The sequence below is a fragment of the Podarcis gaigeae genome (assembly GCF_964106915.1).
Source record: "Podarcis gaigeae genome assembly, chromosome: 14".
Taxonomy (NCBI): Eukaryota; Metazoa; Chordata; class Lepidosauria; order Squamata; family Lacertidae; genus Podarcis; species Podarcis gaigeae.
Window position 1 is genome coordinate 19,540,654 of NC_139690.1, and position 18,658 is coordinate 19,559,311.

Genomic DNA, 18,658 nt, shown 5'->3' on the forward strand with positions numbered 1-18,658 from the left:
GGAGATATCACTTGCATTTTGCTAATTTTTGCCTCTGCCCTCCCTGGGTCTTCTAAAATGGTATGTGATTGCAAGCAGTTCATTTAGCCCATTTAATGTGCATGCCGAGTCGTGAGTGATGCATTAATTAGAGCTAACAATTCAGGATGTTTCCTTCCTTCCAAGCCTGTTAATTCTGTTGAAACAGGTGATACATATTTCTGAGTAGATTCATGTCATATGAATTGTGCATCTCAAGTAGAGATGCCCTGGATATTATCCACCTTTGATTTTTTCTTTTTGGGGGGGGGGGTGGATCAAGGCTGGATATTTTGGTACAGTAGATTTCCTTTTGTCTCTTAAAGAACACTTTGATTTGTTTTATATTCTCTTATGGAATTATTTGATGCCACTGAGTTCCCTAACTGCAACTTCTTCAATGCCATTTCAGCATGTTCTGGTTGCCTTTACTTTCTCTTTCCAGGATTTGTCATGCATGAGATCCTACCCTATCAGGGATCAAGTCGTGATACACCGTAGCCAATCAGTTTTAGCTGTGTGATGATATCGGAGAGGGGAGCATAAATGAAACAAATATTAAATGGGTCCAAATTATTGGCAAAGGAGGATGTATTTTGAGCCAAAACTATGAAGGCAACACTGTGAATAGTTTAGAGCAGGGGCCAGCAAGGTTTATCTTGCCTGAGCCAGATCGGTCCTGCAGAGATCCCGCTGTGGGCTGGATCGTGCCTGCGCCTATGATTTTTGGCATCTGTGCAGATGCATTTTTTAGCGCAGAAGCAGACGGGATTTACAGTGCCACAGAAGCAGGTCCCTGTGCTGCGCCAGTTTGGTGCAGCATGCGAGTGGGCGACTAGGTTCGGGGATGTCTCATGGGCTGGTCAAATGACCTCTGTGGGACGCTTCCGGCCCATGGGCCTTAGGTTGCTGACCCTTGGTTTAGAGTCTTCTCTTGTTCTGTAGAGAAAGAACCAGGCCTATAGACTGGGTGAAAGTGTATTTGTGGCCCTGTTGGATTCACAACTCTCATCAGCCTAAGTCAGTAGGCAATATCTGGAGCTCCCCAGGTTCCCTACCCCAGCTGTACACATTTCCCTGCAAATAATTTCCCTTGAACTCTCTGGGACCTACTTCTGAGTAAGACATGTATAGGATTGTACTGTGAGGGGGCACACACTCCTTTCCATTTTATCCTCGCAACAATTTTGTGGGATAGGTTAAGCTAAGAGACAGTGACTGGTCACCAGAAAGCTTTGTGGCTGAGTGAGAGTTTGAACCCTGGTCTCCCAAGTCTTATTCCAGTACTCTAAGCACTATACCACACTGGCTCCCTGAGATGCCCCTCTCCTGTAAAATACATTCTGACTGCTTCCATTCCAGCTGCAATGCACCAAAGTGTCTTGGAATTAATGGAACTGTCTTGGAACTTTTTGTTGGTATGAGGTCCTCCTCTTCTTTTTTCACCATTTTTTTTTTTAATTCCCAGACTCTGCAACTAACCCTGACTTGAGTTGTAAATCTCCTGTGTTATTCTTTCAAAAATAAATAAATCCCCCTTGCTCTCTGCCATGTTCCTGCCTTGTGTACTTTTTGCTTCTTCCTCCTCGGACTCCTTTGGGATGGGAATTGGGGAGGAGACGATTCCCGCCCACTCAGAAAAGCTCTAAATCCTGCCTGGGAGGCTGGTGCCAAGAAAATGACACATCAAGGAAGAGGCTGCTTGGATACAGATATTCCTGGACCACAGCATTGTAAAGTCCTTGTTAAGTTACTATTGATCTCCAGCAACTTAGTCAGGATGGGGTGTGTAAGAGAGAGACTTAAATGTGGTCTCTTGGGAGCGGCTGTCAGGAACTTTTTCAGTGTTTAAGGCTGCATTCTCATGCAGGGAAGTTGTCAGCGGCCACATACTGGTGGCAGTGGGTTGGGCTAAAGCAGAAGTGGGTGGAGCCAAAGCATATGGTGGGTGGAACATTCCTTCTCTCTCTCTTTCTCTCTTTTTTTCTGAGGGCAGAGTACACTAAAGGACGGGTACAACTGCCTGCCCACCTGTATCCTATACATAGGGATGGGGGTGGATTTTGATTCTATTTACTTTTAAAGGCAAATCACGCTAAGTCACATTTTGTGAAAGAGCATGTAAACCAAAATACGGTCATCCTTCCAAATTTTCACTTCTCCAAATTATGCAAGGCAGCTGTCCAACAAAATAATGTGCACAAAAAATGTAGACATTGGTTAAAATGTGTCTAGAAATGCATGTATGGGTGAAAATAACATACAGAAATGGGGAACATACAGAAACATACATTATATTGGGGAAAATGCCTTGTAAAAATATGTAGGTTGGGCAAAATTGCATTAAACATGACCATGTTAGGGGAAATTTGCAGTAAAATGCTGTCACATTCCCTGCATTTTGGACACCATAATCTTGCATGATTTTGTGCCAAGATCATGCCCTGAAAAGTGCTTTGGGGGGCATAATCGTATGGCACCCCAAAATGTGTGTTTTTGGGTGCCATGCAAACAAGGCCCTAAAAAAAAACAACTTCTGGGCTTTGATCTCACACAGGGTATGATAGATAGATAGATTGATAGATACATAGATAGATACATAGATAGCTGATGATAGATGATAGATGATAGATAGATAGATAGATATAGATAGATGATAGATAGATAGATAGATAGATAGATAGATAGATAGATAGATAGATAGATATAGATAGATAGATAGATAGATGATAGATAGATAGATAGATGATAGATATAGATAGATGATAGATAGATAGATAGATGATAGATGGATAGATAGATAGATATAGATAGATAGATAGATGATAGATAGATAGATAGATAGATAGATAGATAGATAGATAGATAGATAGATGATAGATATAGATAGATGATAGATAGATAGATAGATGATAGATGGATAGATAGATAGATATAGATAGATAGATAGATAGATGATAGATAGATGATAGAGATAGATAGATAGATAGATAGATAGATATAGATAGATAGATAGATGATAGATATAGATAGATAGATAGATAGATAGATAGATAGATGATAGATAGATGATAGATAGATAGATATAGATATAGATAGATAGATGATAGATAGATGATAGATAGATAGATAGATAGATGATAGATAGATAGATAGATGATAGATAGATAGATAGATAGATAGATAGATAGATAGATAGATAGATATAGAGGAGAGAGAGAGAGAGAGAGGTGTATTTTGCAGGTCAGGTCATGAAGTCCAGGTTTTCCTCTTGCTTCTTACCCCCATCCCTTGTGCCTTTCTCCCTCTGGGATGGAGGCTGGCATTATGCTTCTCCTGTTGCTCATTCACAGTGTAAAGGCATTTCCAGAGACCCTGTTTATGGAGCATTCATCCTGATTTTTTTTACAGAGATATTAGATGATGTCAGGTATTTAATGAGCTTTCATTCTGAAATATATGCAGGGAGTTTAGATGCTGCTGCACCAAGCAAGATGTATCCCAGTGCACTTTCCAGTGCATGTCCCCATTATTTACTGCAAAAGTCCAATGTTTGGGGGGAAATAGATTTTGTTGTGTGAAAAGGCCCCAGTGCCGTACACTAAGATAGATCACTGGTATATCCTGCTCAGCCTTGGGCATTCTGGGAAGGCACAGGGTCAGCACTTCTGAGCTGAGCAGTTTCCTACTTTAGACCTCTGTTGAATCTCAGCATCCAGAGCATTTGTTTCCTTTGAATTCTTCTTTCTTCTTCTTCTTCTTCTTCTTCTTCTTCTTCTTCTTCTTCTTCTTCTTCTTCTTCTCCTCCTCCTCCTCCTCCTCCTCCTCCTCCTCCTCCTCCTCTCTCTCTCTCTCTCTCTCTGTTTGTGTAATTGCTGCATTAAAAGAAATAATTCTCTTTCCTTCTCCGCAAAGTGCAAACACACCGTATGTCCACAATGGGGCCATAATGGCCTAATTCAATTATTGAGGGTCACGTTCCATGTACTGCTGTCTGATTTTCTTGTCAATCAATACAAACTTCATTTTAAAAAGCAAGCAAGTGTTGGGGAATATAGGGGAGAGGGGGGAGATGTTGGGAAAGGTTGAAGCCCAGCAGTTATGTAAGGTCTACAGGACTTGTCTTTTGCTATTTGTAGCAAGTTGTTCCCCCTCCTGCTGAAGTTATGTGGAACACCTGGAAACAAGACAGTCTTGGTGCAAATGGTAAACTGAAGACTAGTAAGAATCATAGATCCCACTGTATTATTTTAATCAGGGCAGGTGTCTCTTGAAAATAAATTGGGTTTTTGATACTGGATTATCAAAAAGTCCTCCTGTAGTGTTGAGGCGACTGCAGATTGCTACAGAAGGGTTGCATGGGCCAGGACATCAGGCAGCAAGGAGAGGCAGGAGGAAGAGGCAGGTATCAGATAGGATAACCCAACAAAAAGTATACCTAGCCTCCAGCTGCATCTTTCTAGGAGAAGGTAGCAGCCTAACTTGCACCATCATTGAAGCAACAACTCACATGCAACAGCTGTTGCATGGAGGCACTGATCCTATGCGGTGCAGGGTGTTGCTTCGCAAGCGGATTTCCCAAGAGGAGAGCCACTTACGAATCAGCACCCTGCAATACTGAAACATCCTTGCAGCAGCTGTTTAATCCTGTAGAGTACAGGATGCTCCTCACCAGTGGCTTCCCAGTAGAGGAGCCACTTGCAAAGGAGCACCCCACAGAATTCATCCCTCTGCTCTCAGATGGGAAGTGGGGAAGGCGACACAGCATCGTCTTCCCATGCTCTCTCACGACCATATGTTTCATTGGTTTTCCTATTTTAAAAAATAACTAATTAAACTTTAGCCCCACTAATTCAGGACTGGTTCCAGGGGAGGTTGGTTCAGTGTGGATTGGCCTAATTGCCTCCCTCCTGGATCGGGGCCATGGGGCAGATCGGGTGGAGGCTATGTGCTGCCCTGCAGGGAAAGTATAAAGCTGCCTTATCTTGAGTCTGACCGTGGATCTTTCTGGCCCCAAACTGTCTCTTCTGACTGGTGCTCCAAAATTCCAGACAAAATCGCTTTCCAAGCTTCACTTCCTGACATATTTTTTTTGGCTGAAGATGCCAGGCTTGAACTTGGGGCCTTCTCTGTGTGGAACATGTGCTCTGTACCACAAAGCACCAAGAACTCTTCAGATGGAACACAGACTGCTTGGGGAGGTGCTTTATACCAACCTTTATCAACCCTGTTCTCCATCAGATGTTTTGGACCACGACTTCCATCAGCCCCAGTCAGCACAGCTGGCGGTCCAAAACATCTGATGGAGAACAAGGTTGGCAACTTCCTGCCCCATGGTAGAACAGCTCATTTTCCATTCACGTTCCCTGCCTGAATACAGGCCCTGAATCAAGAGGAAGGTTCAGGCATCTTGAAATTGTTTCAGAACAAGGTTAGCCCCCACCCCACATCCTCATATGGAAACCAGCTAAGTGCAAAGATCAATGTATTCACTGCTGAACATTTCCTGGAGAAACATTGCATCCTCCCTCATTTACTTGATTATCTTGAGGGTTAATCAATCAAAGGAATGGCAATGCATGTTGCACAGGCTACAACCCTGTGGGTGTCCATTAGAGGGCTATCTGCCCAGTGATAATGGAACTGCTGATTAACAAGCATGCAGCGCTGTGGCTTGGGCATTTATTTGTTTCAAGGAGAAGAACTGCTGCTTGATGACAGTCCAGCATTTAGCAGCTGGTTTGTTAGCATCCTGCTGTCCTGAATGCTTCACATAACTCACTCAGATGGTGCCGACTTTGTTGGTCCATCCATCCATCTCCTGACTTTCTTGCAAAAGACAACGGTCTGGGAATTTGGTTGAGAACTTGATCTAATTTGGGAGACAGAGAGAGAAAGTTTTCTTGCATTTGTTGCTGAGGCCTGGAACTGCTACAGCCACTGTGATGCTCTCTAGAAGTAGTGGGAGCATTGTTAAATTGTGGAACTTGCTCACACAGGAGGTCTTGATGGCCGCCAACTTGGATGGCTTTAAAGGAGGAGTAGATAAATTCATGGAGGAGAAAGCTGCAGCCATGATGGTGATGCTCCGCCTCCACAGTCCGAGGCAATGTGCTTCTTCTGAATGTACCGGTTGTTGGAATCCTCAGGAGGGGAGAATGCTCTTGTGTTTGGGCCTCACTTGCTGTTTTCCAACAGGCATCTGATTGGCCACTGTGACAACAGGATGTTGGACCAGATGGGCCATTGGCCTGATTTAGCAGGCTCTTCTTGTGCTTTTATGAACAACAGTTCCCATCAGCCTCTTCAAGAATGGCCAGTAGTTAGGGGTGGTGGGAGCTATAGTACAAAGCATCTCAAGAGCTCCCCATTGGCTGTTCCTGAAATAGTGGGTCTGTTGACTAGGCAATGACAGAAATTTATCTTCAGGTATATTTATATGAGACTGCATTGTTTGCCAATTATATTATTAATTGAATGAATGAATAAATGAATCAGCTGTCCTTCACTAGCAGGTCCCAAGAGTACAGCAATTTATAATTTAAAAATTCAGAATAAACCAGATTACAATCACACGTCTCAGGTGTCAAAGGCCAGGGTAAAAGGCGCACCTTCAGCATTTGCCAAAAGCTGTACACTCCATGTTATTTCCACAAATATATGCATTTCATGCACACTTTGCCCTAGCATATGCATTTTTGTACACATTATTGGCATTGCAGAATTCAGATAAGTGCACATTTTGAAGGACGTCTATGTTTTGGTAAACATACTGTTTTGGAAAATGCAAATTGGGGTGAACTAAATCACACACACCCCAACTCTCCATTCCCAAACTAATCTTCATGGATCAACTGGAAGGAGACTATGAGACTGTGGAGTTTGTGAGAGTGTGGAGTACCCACACCCACCACTGACATGTGGACCCCAGAGGCTTGATGAAAAGTGAATGTTAATGCCCTCCCCTTGTAAAAATTCCCATAATGTCTGAACATAGCTGTTCTTTGGCTGCCTTCCTCTGTATTATTTGATATCCAGTCCATCCTGGCTTTTGTAAATGTCTTGGCTAGACATGAAATTCTCTCGTATTCTCCCTGGACATTTATGCTGGGTGGCCCATATGTGTGGGTAAAGGAGTTCTCCCCTTCCGTGACCTCCTGCACACCCCTGGCTTGGGTCTAGTGAAAAGCATGATGGATTGGCCTGACATCCTTGGCAGAGTTTCTTGGCCCTGTGATGGGAGGTCTCGGCACACTGTGGGAAGATATACTCCTTTTGCTCCCGCAGAAGAACATGTCAGGGTCGCAGTGACCGACAAGAAGCTACCAACTTGGCACTGCTGCAGTTCAGCTTATTATGGGTCTTGATTAAGCCTCCCTCCTGGAAATGATTCCTCATCTCCCCACCTCCCCTCTTGCTCTAGTAAATGCTTCCCCTCCCTCACTTTTGTTCTGGGTCTTTACACAGGGCAGTGGTTGGGGGAGTGATGGAGATATTTAGGATCTATGTCCTTTCCAATCTATCAGACCACAGCAGTTAGCACTTTGGAATCATTCCATTCCATTAAAGTGTGCCAGAAAAAACAGACGTGTGATCCCAGCTAATAGAGGAATGTCTCGTATTTAACAGGGAAACAGCAGGGTTCTGATAGGTGGAGGAAAGGGCTCCTGTGGAAAGTTTAATGATTCCAACAGTAAAGATCCCATGATCGTAATATGGAAATCTCAGAGGGGTGGGGGCGGAATTGGATTGACTTCTTTTTTTATTTGCTTGTCATTCCTATTCATTCATGGCCACCCCATAACCAAGGTCCTTAAGCAATGAAAGTCAGTGGTAAATTCACATTTGTCAAACAGAAGCTGCGTACACACTGCATTTTACTTTAGAATCAATGGAGACTGAGTACTTGTTTGTTTATTTGTTTTCCCATCATGCTTTTCACTGTGTAGCCCATGCACAGTCTAGAGAAATCACATATTTTTTTGCCTCTGAAAAGTGCTTCTTCATTCTGAAAATAAGAAGCTCAATGCAGGTTGATTCTGCATTATCCTGCAGTGTGTCCATTTTAAAGCAGATGTGGGTGTCCTGGCAATGGGGTGGAATGGAGTCCATACCTGTCCAATGATGTTGTGGGTGGACTCATATCAAGATCACAGTCACCACTTACTTGTTCATTCACCTGGGGCTTGGGAAAAGGTGTGGATGACCTAAACAAAGGGAGGGTTTTGAAACGTGTCTCGAGTAACCATGCCTACCCTTTTGGATCGCAGGATCTAGAATCAATCTATATTGAAAGCAGCATATTGAGGATAAGCACGAACAATTCCAGATTGAGGAAAAACTACCTATTTGTGCTGCAAATGAGCTAATGTGGACACAGAGTCTCTGGGGCTCATTCACACATGACTGCGTCTCTATGGCTGACTGCAGCATCAAATGATAACTGCATGTGTGAAATAAGCAGTTTTTGGTCCAACAGCTCTAAGCAGACCTTCCATGGCACTTCAGACTTGGGTTTTGGAATAACAGTCAGGCACACATTTACTGTGGATACATTTCAGTAGCCAGTGGAATTATATTGTTATAAGAATCCTGTGACAGTAGAATGGGTAGCACCACTTTATCAGCCATTAAGTGTCTATGTGTGCTGGGTTTTTAAAAACAGGCGGAAAAGTAGTAGCACAGCAGGAAACCAGATGGACTAGAACTCTTGTGTGCTTTTCTCTCTCCCACTGTTGTCTAGTTACAGGAAGTTATTACATTGGAGAGCATACCAAAATGGCTGCCCACCACCTACAATCTGAAGCAGTATGGTGGCTAAGCTCTACCTCCACTGTCGGAGGCTGTATGCTTCTGAATGCCAGTGGCTGGTGAGCATAAATGGGGAGAGAGCTGCTGTTCTCAGGTCCTGCTTTCAGGCTTCCCATTGGCATCTGGTTGCTCACTGTGAGAATACGATGCTGGACTAGATGGACAATTGCTCTGATCCAGCAGGGTCTTCTTATATTCTCACAGTCTAATTAACCACACTAAAATTCTACCACCCAGATGAACAGCAGATTTGAGAGACCCTTGGCAAATTAATGTCCTGTGGATCTGTAATGCTGTGCTCCAGGAATGGTGTGGGGTGTGTGTTTGTGACCTTGATGACAACTGCAACTAGAGGTAGCAGCTATTCCTACTTTTCTCTTTCCTGAAGTCTTTGAGGTAAACCTAACCTCTCTGGCAATGAAGCGGTGCCATAACTGACAGCAGTCACAAAACATGGGAGATGCCATGTTTAGGGGCACCCATCTCCCAATGCCCTGGATGTTGAGTTGGTGGCAGTGATTCACACTGCTTAACACCCTCCTCAAGTGATTTTACCTGGTTGTAATGTGTCTTGGAACTCACATAATGCCACTTGCTTGTCTAGATGAAGGATAGAGGGGTGTGTGTGTGTAGAAACTAGCCTACTATTTTGGTTTGTTGTTGTTTTTAAACTAGGGTACCATTGGTATGTGAGCCCCAGAAAGTGGTTCAGAAGAGAATATGGCCCTGGGGGTCAAAACAGTTCCCCACCCCTGCTCTATAAAGTGAGATGAAGTGTCTCTTTCTTTGCATTTAAGAATGGAGAGATGGAAATCCAGAAAGGAAAAGTGGGAGCAGGGGCAGAGAAGGCAGGGGGAAGAGGTGTTAGGACTGTTGAGAAGGTTAGCAGCTAGGGCCAAGGGGCATAGTGATCTCTCTGTGACAAGCAGCATCATTTCACCTGTCCTTCCAGCCTCCCCCTTCCAGCCACTGCTTTCCTGTTGTTTAAGATTTACTTCATGATGTGTAGACCAACCTCAACCCAACCTCAGTCCTTTGTCTCCATCAGCAGTCGTCAAAGCCTTCCATATTCATGCTTCTCCTCTGTTTCATGATTGCCGAGAATGTCGTCTCCAGCAACTGGCAAAGAGGGAAAGGAAGAAACCCTCTCCTTGCCCAACATGCTTGGACATTTTCATAATTTTCATTATGGTTTGGATAGCTTTGGGCCTTCAGGTATGGTGTGGACTTTTCCTTCCATTTCCCCCTTTTGGAAAAAAAAAATCCTTGTTAATTTTAAACAACACAACAATACATGGACAGCTTTGTTTTCAACGAAGTTTAGCAAAATCAAGACCCAAACTAGTTGTATTGTTGGGAGGCCCATCCCCTTTTGGGTTATGCTTTTTTTAAGGTTATATGTGGCCATGTGGGAAGATATATCAATTCCGAACAGAAATGCAGTATTCACTAAGGTTTCCTGAACCAAATCATCCTCAATTTGAATCCCTACCCTTCTTTGGCCCTAATCTGAGTTAGCAACCCTACAGTTTCATGTACACCTCTTTAAAAACACAGGAGATCTGGGAAAAGATTCCCTTACCAGCTTCTCTAGCTGTGACTCCTGGAAACATTTAGATTTCTGAGTGCCAGCTAAGTAGGCAGTGGGGGAACATTCACTTATACCAAACTCCAGCTTATTGGTAACATTGCTGATCTCACATATGATGAAAAATGATTTGAGCCAAGCAAGAGCCATCTTGGTTTCTGATCCATACGAAGCAAAACTGGGTAAGAAGATTTGTGAGGAATCTGTAAGGGGAAGCGTAAGAGCATTTTCACACATGGTACTAGAATTACCTTTCAGCCTCCTGCTTTCATTGTGCACATTTGCAAATGATCTTTAATATAGGGGGTAGGGGAAAGTTTAGGATGTGAACACATTATTATCAATTTATGAAATGTAGAGACCACGTTTTGTTGCAAAGCAATCAAAGGACAATTTCCAGGGGCTTCTAACATATGCTGAATGAAAATAAAAGATCCTTGCTGCATTGGACTAAGGGTCAAATTACACATTATCCTTATTGCATACTGTGCAGCGACATAATCTGTTTTTCTGTAATTGATTAAAGGTGCAGGGAGATTGTTACCCTGATTACAAAGTGTAATTCCCCTTCACGTGAGAACCAATAAGATTTTATTTTTTTTACTAAGCCCCATATCCACCTTTCGAGGGAGGTGTCTTTCTTAAGTATGTCCCAACACTTGAGATTCAGAGGTACACTGCCTTTGGATATAGAAGTTTGATTTGGCTGTCATGAGAAATAGCCATTGGTCAACCCTCTAGAGAATTTCTCTAATTCTTTTTGAAGCCTTCTAACCCATTGGTCATTACCGTAGGCCATATTGTTATATATGCTTTGTGTGAACAAGCTCCTCCTTTTGTCTGCTCTGAACCTATTGCCAATTGACAAGCAACCCCAGAGCTCTGCTGTTACAAGAGGGGGAGAAAAATGTCCTCTGCCAGAACTCTTTAGGCAATATAATTTTTACATTTGTGTTACAGGTGCAGGAATTGTAAAAGGCCACCGAAGTCTCATGTGTGAAAATGCTCAAATAATAGTCAGGAAAAATTCTGCAGATTATGATGTTGGCAGGGTATTGTTAGCCCGTTAAAAAATGATTGACTAATGTTTGGGCAGATCTCTCCCAACAGTGAAGGTGAAGCAGGATCATCTCAGCCCTCAATTCATCCTCCTAAGAGGTACAAGCACCCCAATGCAAAGGCCAAATTACTTGCCACCAAATATGGATCAATAGGATCATAGGAAGCTGCTTCACACTGAGTCTGACCCACAGGTCCTTCAAACTCAGTACTGTCTGCTCTGACTGGCAATGGCTCTCCAGGGTTTCAAACAGGGGTCTCTCCAAGCCCTAACTGGAGATGCCTGGAACTGATCCTGGGAACTTCTGCATTACAAGAATGCTCTACAACCCTTTCCCAATCAAGCTTACCTGTTCTTTCAGAAGTCAGCAGTGTCTGCCATAAGCATCAGAATTTTTTTCTACCTGCTCCCCATCTAACTGGGTATGGGACCTTGGGCCTTCCAGATGTTGCTCCCATCATCCCATCCCATGCTTAATGGGAGTTGTAGTTCAGCAACATCTGGAGGGCTAATGGTTCCCCTCACCTGCCTTATCCCAAGCAGACTTTGGTGCAGGGAAAGATGGGACCACCCTACCCATTCTGGGATTACTTCCAACATTTCAAATAGGTTCAGACAGGTACATGAGCTTTATGTCATTTGAGAAAGGAATTTATAGTACGGAAGAGGGTAGTGGACCAAGTGAGACAGCTGCTGTTCTAGGGATATAGCAGCAAGCCATGAAACATAAAATGTTGTTTGTTTTAACCTGGAGCTGCATTTTCAATTTAGATGTCCATTATAGGTGCTGTAAAAGTTAGCTAACTTTTACAGTCATTTTATATTGCTCTCCAATTACTGAAACATTCAGAATTCAGAAACCCATAACACTCTAGCAAAATTAAGAGCAAGTTCACCAACAAAGAGAGTAATTTGCCAGTCACCTACCTATAGTGCGTAGGTGACCTCTAGGACATGACCTTTCCAATGTTGCTTGGCTGCCTTTTCCATCATCTCTGAATATTGGCTGTGCTGCTTGGGGCTGATGGGAGTTGAGTCCAGCAACATCTCCATCCCAGCAACTCCAGTTGACATAAACCAGAGACACCTGTAGACTGTTTAAGTGTGCACTCTATTTTGTAAGTAGATGAAATTAGAGGTTATGATCTGAGAAAATGAAAGTTTCATAGCATACAGGTGAAACAAATGACAGGCACATCTGTAGACTTATTTACAAGGCTAGGCTTGGTCACATAAAGTAGCTCCTTTGTAAGCCTGGTGGGGACATTTCCAGATTATTACCAATAGTGCAATACATATTGCTTATTTACATAGCAATTGTTCCCACTCAAAGTGTGGAAAAGATTACTCAAAAAGTCACCACATATTGCCGTGTTAAATTTTATGACTGCAGGCATGTTGGGAACCTGCAAGCAGTCCACATCATGTCTACAGAAGGGGTGAATTAGATCACTGCATGGGCCCATCCTCAAGGATTTGGGGTCTCTCTGAGCGAGTTGTCAGGTTGCCCTCTGAGAACACGATTCTGTACCCCCACTGACCAAATGTGATCACATAGATGGTTGCTCTTGTAGGCCACCGTGGAGCAAAGGGAAGCAATGAAAGCTCAGGGGCATTCAGGTCATTTAATAAGAAATAAATTAACTAAGGAAGGTGGTGTTAAACAGAGATGTCCCACTGAATAAGTGTCGTGGTGCTGCTTACCCAAGGCTGGTTTCTGAGCCCAGTTGAAAGCTATCCCTTACCCCAACCCCTGGGAACAGGATGGTGCATATGTGTAAATAAATATGGCACCACCACTTTGCTGAAATTAAGCAGGTCTAGGATGAGTCCTTGCTCAGCTGGAAAACACCCAGGGAATCCTATACACACCATCTTGAGTTCCATGTTGGAAGAAAGGCAGGTTTAAAGTGAAAGTGTGGCAGGAGGGTTGTATCCAATTATGTTTTGCTCAGAGTAGACTGGTTGAAATTAATAGGAATGGTTAACTTTGGTCCATTATAATGGGTCTGCCTTGAGTAAAATTTTGTTGGATGCAACCCAGAGAAATGGAATGTAAAGAAGGCAAGCCTCTTATCTGCCTTCTCTAATTCAGAATGTGCCATGCTCAATGCAGCTTTTAATTTTAATCTGATAGGAGGGGGAAGGTAGCAGTTTACGAGACAACGTGGATGTACCCCAACTGCAGCCAGGTGGCTACTTTTATTCCTTTTAGTTCTTTTGAAAACAATTACATGTATGTCACTATCTCTCTGTTCTTTTCTAGTTTGGATCTTTATTTTGTGGGATTGCTTTATTTTTTTCCCCCTTTCCCCCCTCTCTTCTCTGTGTTTTCTTTCCTCCCCCCTTTGTCTCCCATTCCCCCTTTCCCTGCTTTAGGTTTCAGAGAAATTATGTTGAATCCAATAACCCTTCCTGGACATTCTAATCCTCTTAACCATCATGGCATTTATGTTGAGGATGTCAGTGTTTATTTCAGCAAAGGACGTCATGGCTTTTAAAAAACCACAAACAACGGTGCAAAGCAAAAACAAAGACAAAAACAAAAACATATCAAATCAAAAACCTCCCTGAAAGGTTTCATTGTTCTGATGTCAAGTTTGTTGACTGTGCCCTTTGATCGTTGTGGGACACAGTGGGAGACTGTGGTCTGTATATGGATCAAAGCCGCCGCCTTGTGGGACTGGACCTCAGTCTGCACCATGCTGAAAAAGACCAAGGGGTTATATACAGTATATTATTATTTTTCTGTCACCAGATCACAGGGTTATTCTTCTCCTCTGTTGGTCACTGTGTTCTTTCCCTCTGTTGGTCACGGTGTTTCCTGCAAGGCACAACAAGAGCAAAGCAGAGCAACAAAACAAAAACAAAAAGTTTCTTTTTTTAAAGTAAAGAACCTTGAAGGCGTCATCCTAGCAGTTGCACTTTGCTTATTTTTTTTTTATAAAAAAAAAGAACGAAACCGACCAATTGAAGTCCAGCAACTTTAGCTGTGGCCCTTCCCACCTGGAATCCTTGTGACATCACAACATTCTGTTAAAGCCGCCTGCTAGATCAGTCACTCATGGTGGTGGCCAGGTCATGGGAGATGCCCCCGTGGAAGAGAAGATGGGGAGTACAGAAGATGCTTTAACAGAGTGAAGACCCTTGGTAAGAACAAAGCCAGCCCCCCTCCATCCCACTTCTGTCCCCACCCCACCCCTCCGTCCAACTAGCCCCAAGCTGTTACACAGAAACGATGGGTTTTTTTGTGACAATGGAGAAGTTCTGCTACCCTACCTGGAGGAAAAGATACCAGTGGCTTTGGGTTTGGGTTTTTTTTTTTAAAAAAAAATACAAATGTCCTAGGAGGATCTTTCTGTTTGTGTGTGCGCGTGCGTTTTGTGTGTTAGAGCCTCTCTTCAGCTATCTCAGTGTTCCATTTTTTTGTACACCAGCCTCTTCCCTGCTGCTTGTATAATGGCTTTACCTGGGGGGCGGGAGGTGTAGGGCAAGGCGGTGCTCTCCTGGACTTCACACCTGGATGGATGAGGAGTGGTGATCCCAGTCAGTGATACGTCAATAGGGCAGAGAAAGAGAAGCGTGGAAGGCCACGCAAGTGTATTTCCATACCCAATCTGCAAACCGACCGTCTCTTTTGCCTTCCTGAACACCTCCTTCCACCACCATAACCTCCCATTTCTTTTCCACCGAGTTAGAGATGTATTATAATTCTGTCGTGCACACCAAATGGTTGGCTCAAGGCATACAAACTAAGCAAAGGGGGATCTGAGTCAAAATTCCATTGCTTATTCTCTGACATAAACACAAATATTGATTCTGGACTTGGATCAATATTAATATCTATATGTAGACACATTCCTTTCTTCTTATCATTTTAACTGCATCCCCAAAACTTATCATAATGGTGGGAGTGGAAGGGTAACCAATTCTTGAATACCACCCTCAGGAGTTTATTTTTAATTAAACAAAAAAAAAACCTCTATCTGGTAAGTATGTGTTCTATGAAATGACCAATAGCAGATAGAGTTCTCTTCCCACCCCTTCAGATTCCAGGTTGAACATGCTTTGAAGAAAATTTACTTATGCAAATCTGTTAAACACAGGCAGGCCTTCTGTTAAACAATTTGCAGGATTCTAGCAGGTGGTAGAGGGACATGAGGTCTCTTATCAGCCCATGAGTAATGGAGACATCAATTTTCTCAAATGCTCTCTCCATATTTTGTAGTTTCCAAAATTGCTCATTCTGGTTGGTAACTTCATAGGCAGAGGGGGGAGAGAGAGAATTTTGAAGCTTGAGGTACCAGAGCTGAGGACATTCCACTAGTGTTGCCCTTTCATGCATCTGCTGGGATGTTCTCTTCAAATTTCTCCTCAGGATACTTCTCGAAAGCCATGCATCATTTTATTCCGTCTTTTGCCAGTTTGCGCAGATAGCCGAGTGAACTGGAGCCCAAATATAAAGCTAGCAGTTTTAATGAAATGACAGTGTAGACACAGGCCAGGCGTTTGCCTCCTTTTCAAGACTGGAGGAGTGGATTTGGTTGGAATTAAATAAGAAACAAAGCAACCAAAATGTGGTTAATTCTGAGAGGCTCTTTGTCAAAGCAGAGAATGCTGGGAAACAATGTGGGCCTAATCTCCAGTTTGGGTTACATTCACAGGACCATTTGTCTTGCTTGTTGTTGTTTCTCAACCCAGATCTGAGGCTAACTCAACGTGTCCTGGTGTTGGTATTACAAATTTTCAGGAACACCATTACATTTTTCCTCACTGTGCTCAACTTAAGGCATGTCCACACTCCCATTTGTCCCATGATTCCTAGTCACGAGTCTGAGAGGTTCTTCTTCTGTCCTACCACTTTCCCTCGGAAAACCCACCAGAGCAAACATCGGTTTGGTTTTCTGTGAATTGATGTTTGTCTCAGCTGAGTTTTCCCAGGGAAAGTGGCAGAACAAAAGAAAAGAAAAGAAAGAACCTCTCAAACCTGTAACTAGAGATCAAATGGAAGTGTGGCTGATCGTTGTTTCTCATGCTTCTGAGATCTATTGTACACTGAATTGAAACTGGAAGCACACTTTCGTCTTTTACCAGATAAGAAATATTTTTGTTGAAAGTGTGGAAAGAGAGCAGCTAAACACCTGCAGAGGAAACCACTCCTACTTTGTGTGGGTCGCTGTTTGGAGTGGTAGGCTGAGAACAGTGACTCTCACAGAGAGCCAACAGGAAGTTATGGCTGCTTTGTGTCTGCATCAGCAGCAGTTGATTTTTTCCAATCACACCCATAGCAGAAACTTGGCCAAATTTGAACACCCCCAGCAGAAGCTTGATTGCTCTGACCTTGCCTTCTCCCAAGGTGTGATGTAGAGAGTCAACAGATGTCCTACTCCATGGGTGGATCTGCTGAACTCACACTAGTCTTGAACGGTCGGGTTTATTTCTTTTGACACAGTTCTCACTGCGTAGTTTTGGAAGGACTGACTTGAGCAGTGGAAAAGTCTCTGGTAGTTCCTTAATGCTGAAAAGTGGGGCAGGGTGGGTAGGAGATCCAGGCCTTGGGCACTTGCAATTGGTGGCTTTACGTCGCAGGTTTTAAGGGAAAAGTTGTTCCTGATTTTAATTATTGTAAATCATTACCTCATTTCCCACCAACGAGACTCCTCCACCCCTGATCATTTCTCTTCTCTTATACCATGTCTGTCATCTTGTGCTATGAAAATGGGAACATCCCCTTTCACAGAGACTCTAGGGGTCTTTGATGTCTAGTTTCTTAATAAACACTTTATTTTCTAATTAAACTGCTGCACGGAGTCTTTCCTTTTGAAAGCAAAACAAATCAATAAAATTCCCAATGACGTGTCTTTTCTCATCATTGCTACAGAAGCCAAATGGCATGTGCTGTAGGGAGAAATGAAATTATTCGTCATGTGGCGGATGCTATTTGACCTTTAAGCTGGTCCACACAGACATGTATGCACCACTTAATAACTTGACACTTGCTGGCTAGCAGTTGAATGTGTGAACTGAGTCCACTGAAAGGCACTGCATTGTGAGGAGATACTGTTGTCAAGCAGAGTGAAATAGAGCTGTAATTAATCACCAGTGGGCTGAGATTGTGCTGGTAAAGTAATAAAGCTAATTTATGCAGATAAAACAAGCTAATTCATTAAGGTAATTTACAAAGATTCAAATCAGTGCAATTGTTTCTTAGCTGGCCAGGCAAAGGGGCCCCTCTGGAGTTCTTCTTGGCTCTTATAATGTCTTCAAGAATGATGAATGAATGGAAATTTTCATTTGCCCAACCTTGGACCCTCAGCTATTGTTGTACTACAACTACCAGTAACCATTGACCATGCTAGCTAGGGATGATTAAAGTTGTAGTCCAACAGCACCTGATGACTCAAGGTTGGGGACAGCTAATCTATGCCATCTCACTGAGGAGGAATGGTCACTAACCATTGAGCCAATTCTCCTGTTCTAGGGACATCAACCAGCCAATCACATTTAGAAGTAAAATTTCATAACCTTTTCCCAAGTTATGGTAGGTTCACATTGTAGCATTGTGATAATGTGGTGAAAATGTTATGGGGGTCAATTGTACCAAGATTGTGATGATTTATGGTCCCGCACAGCTACAGTAAGTGCATCTCTGAGATGGATTCTTTTCCGTAAGATGGTTCCTTTCACATAATGGTGAGAACTTGATTCAGGCATTCTAGTAAGCAGGCTGATGATGAGTAGCAATACCAAAGTTTCATGTAAATAATTGCTGATGAGTTTTCACATGTGGAGGTCATTGCAACTCTTCCATCAGCCAGCAATGAACATATGCATGTAAGCCATCTTTGAACCCTTCTTCTTCCTCTTTTTTTTTCCAGAGTGGCTTAGGGATGCCAACAGTAGGGAGATTACATGGACTAGAGATGCATTATTTTTATAATAAATTAAAAAATCAATATCAGTTGCATTTATCTGGACAACTGGTACCTTTCTTACCATAAGGAGAAATTAATGGATGTGCAGAATATTGATAGTTCCAACTTATTTTAAAAAAAAAGTTATGTATTTTATTCTGAGGCAGCAGAACAACAGATGAACTGGACAAAGGAGAAGCCCTAACCCCACATAGTAGCTGTGAATTTCTTCTTAAGTGAAATCTGGTAATGATCACTGGATGTGTG

The 18,658-nt window shown here is 42.9% G+C and overlaps 1 protein-coding gene across 3 annotated transcripts in view; it reads left to right on the top strand.

Moving 5' to 3' along the window:
* Nucleotides 1-18,658, top strand: part of NTRK3 (neurotrophic receptor tyrosine kinase 3) — a 414,011-nt gene that overhangs the window by 288,435 nt on the left and 106,918 nt on the right. Inside the window, exon 13 of one of the 3 annotated variants that reach the window (XM_083712571.1) lies at nt 13,857-17,275. The exons of the other annotated variants lie outside the window; for them this stretch is intronic. Coding sequence (XP_083568697.1) covers nt 13,857-13,978 — 122 coding nt within the window. The 3' untranslated portion in view covers nt 13,979-17,275. Of the gene's footprint in view, nt 1-13,856; nt 17,276-18,658 lie in introns of those variants that run through there. 3 annotated transcript variants of the gene reach the window in all.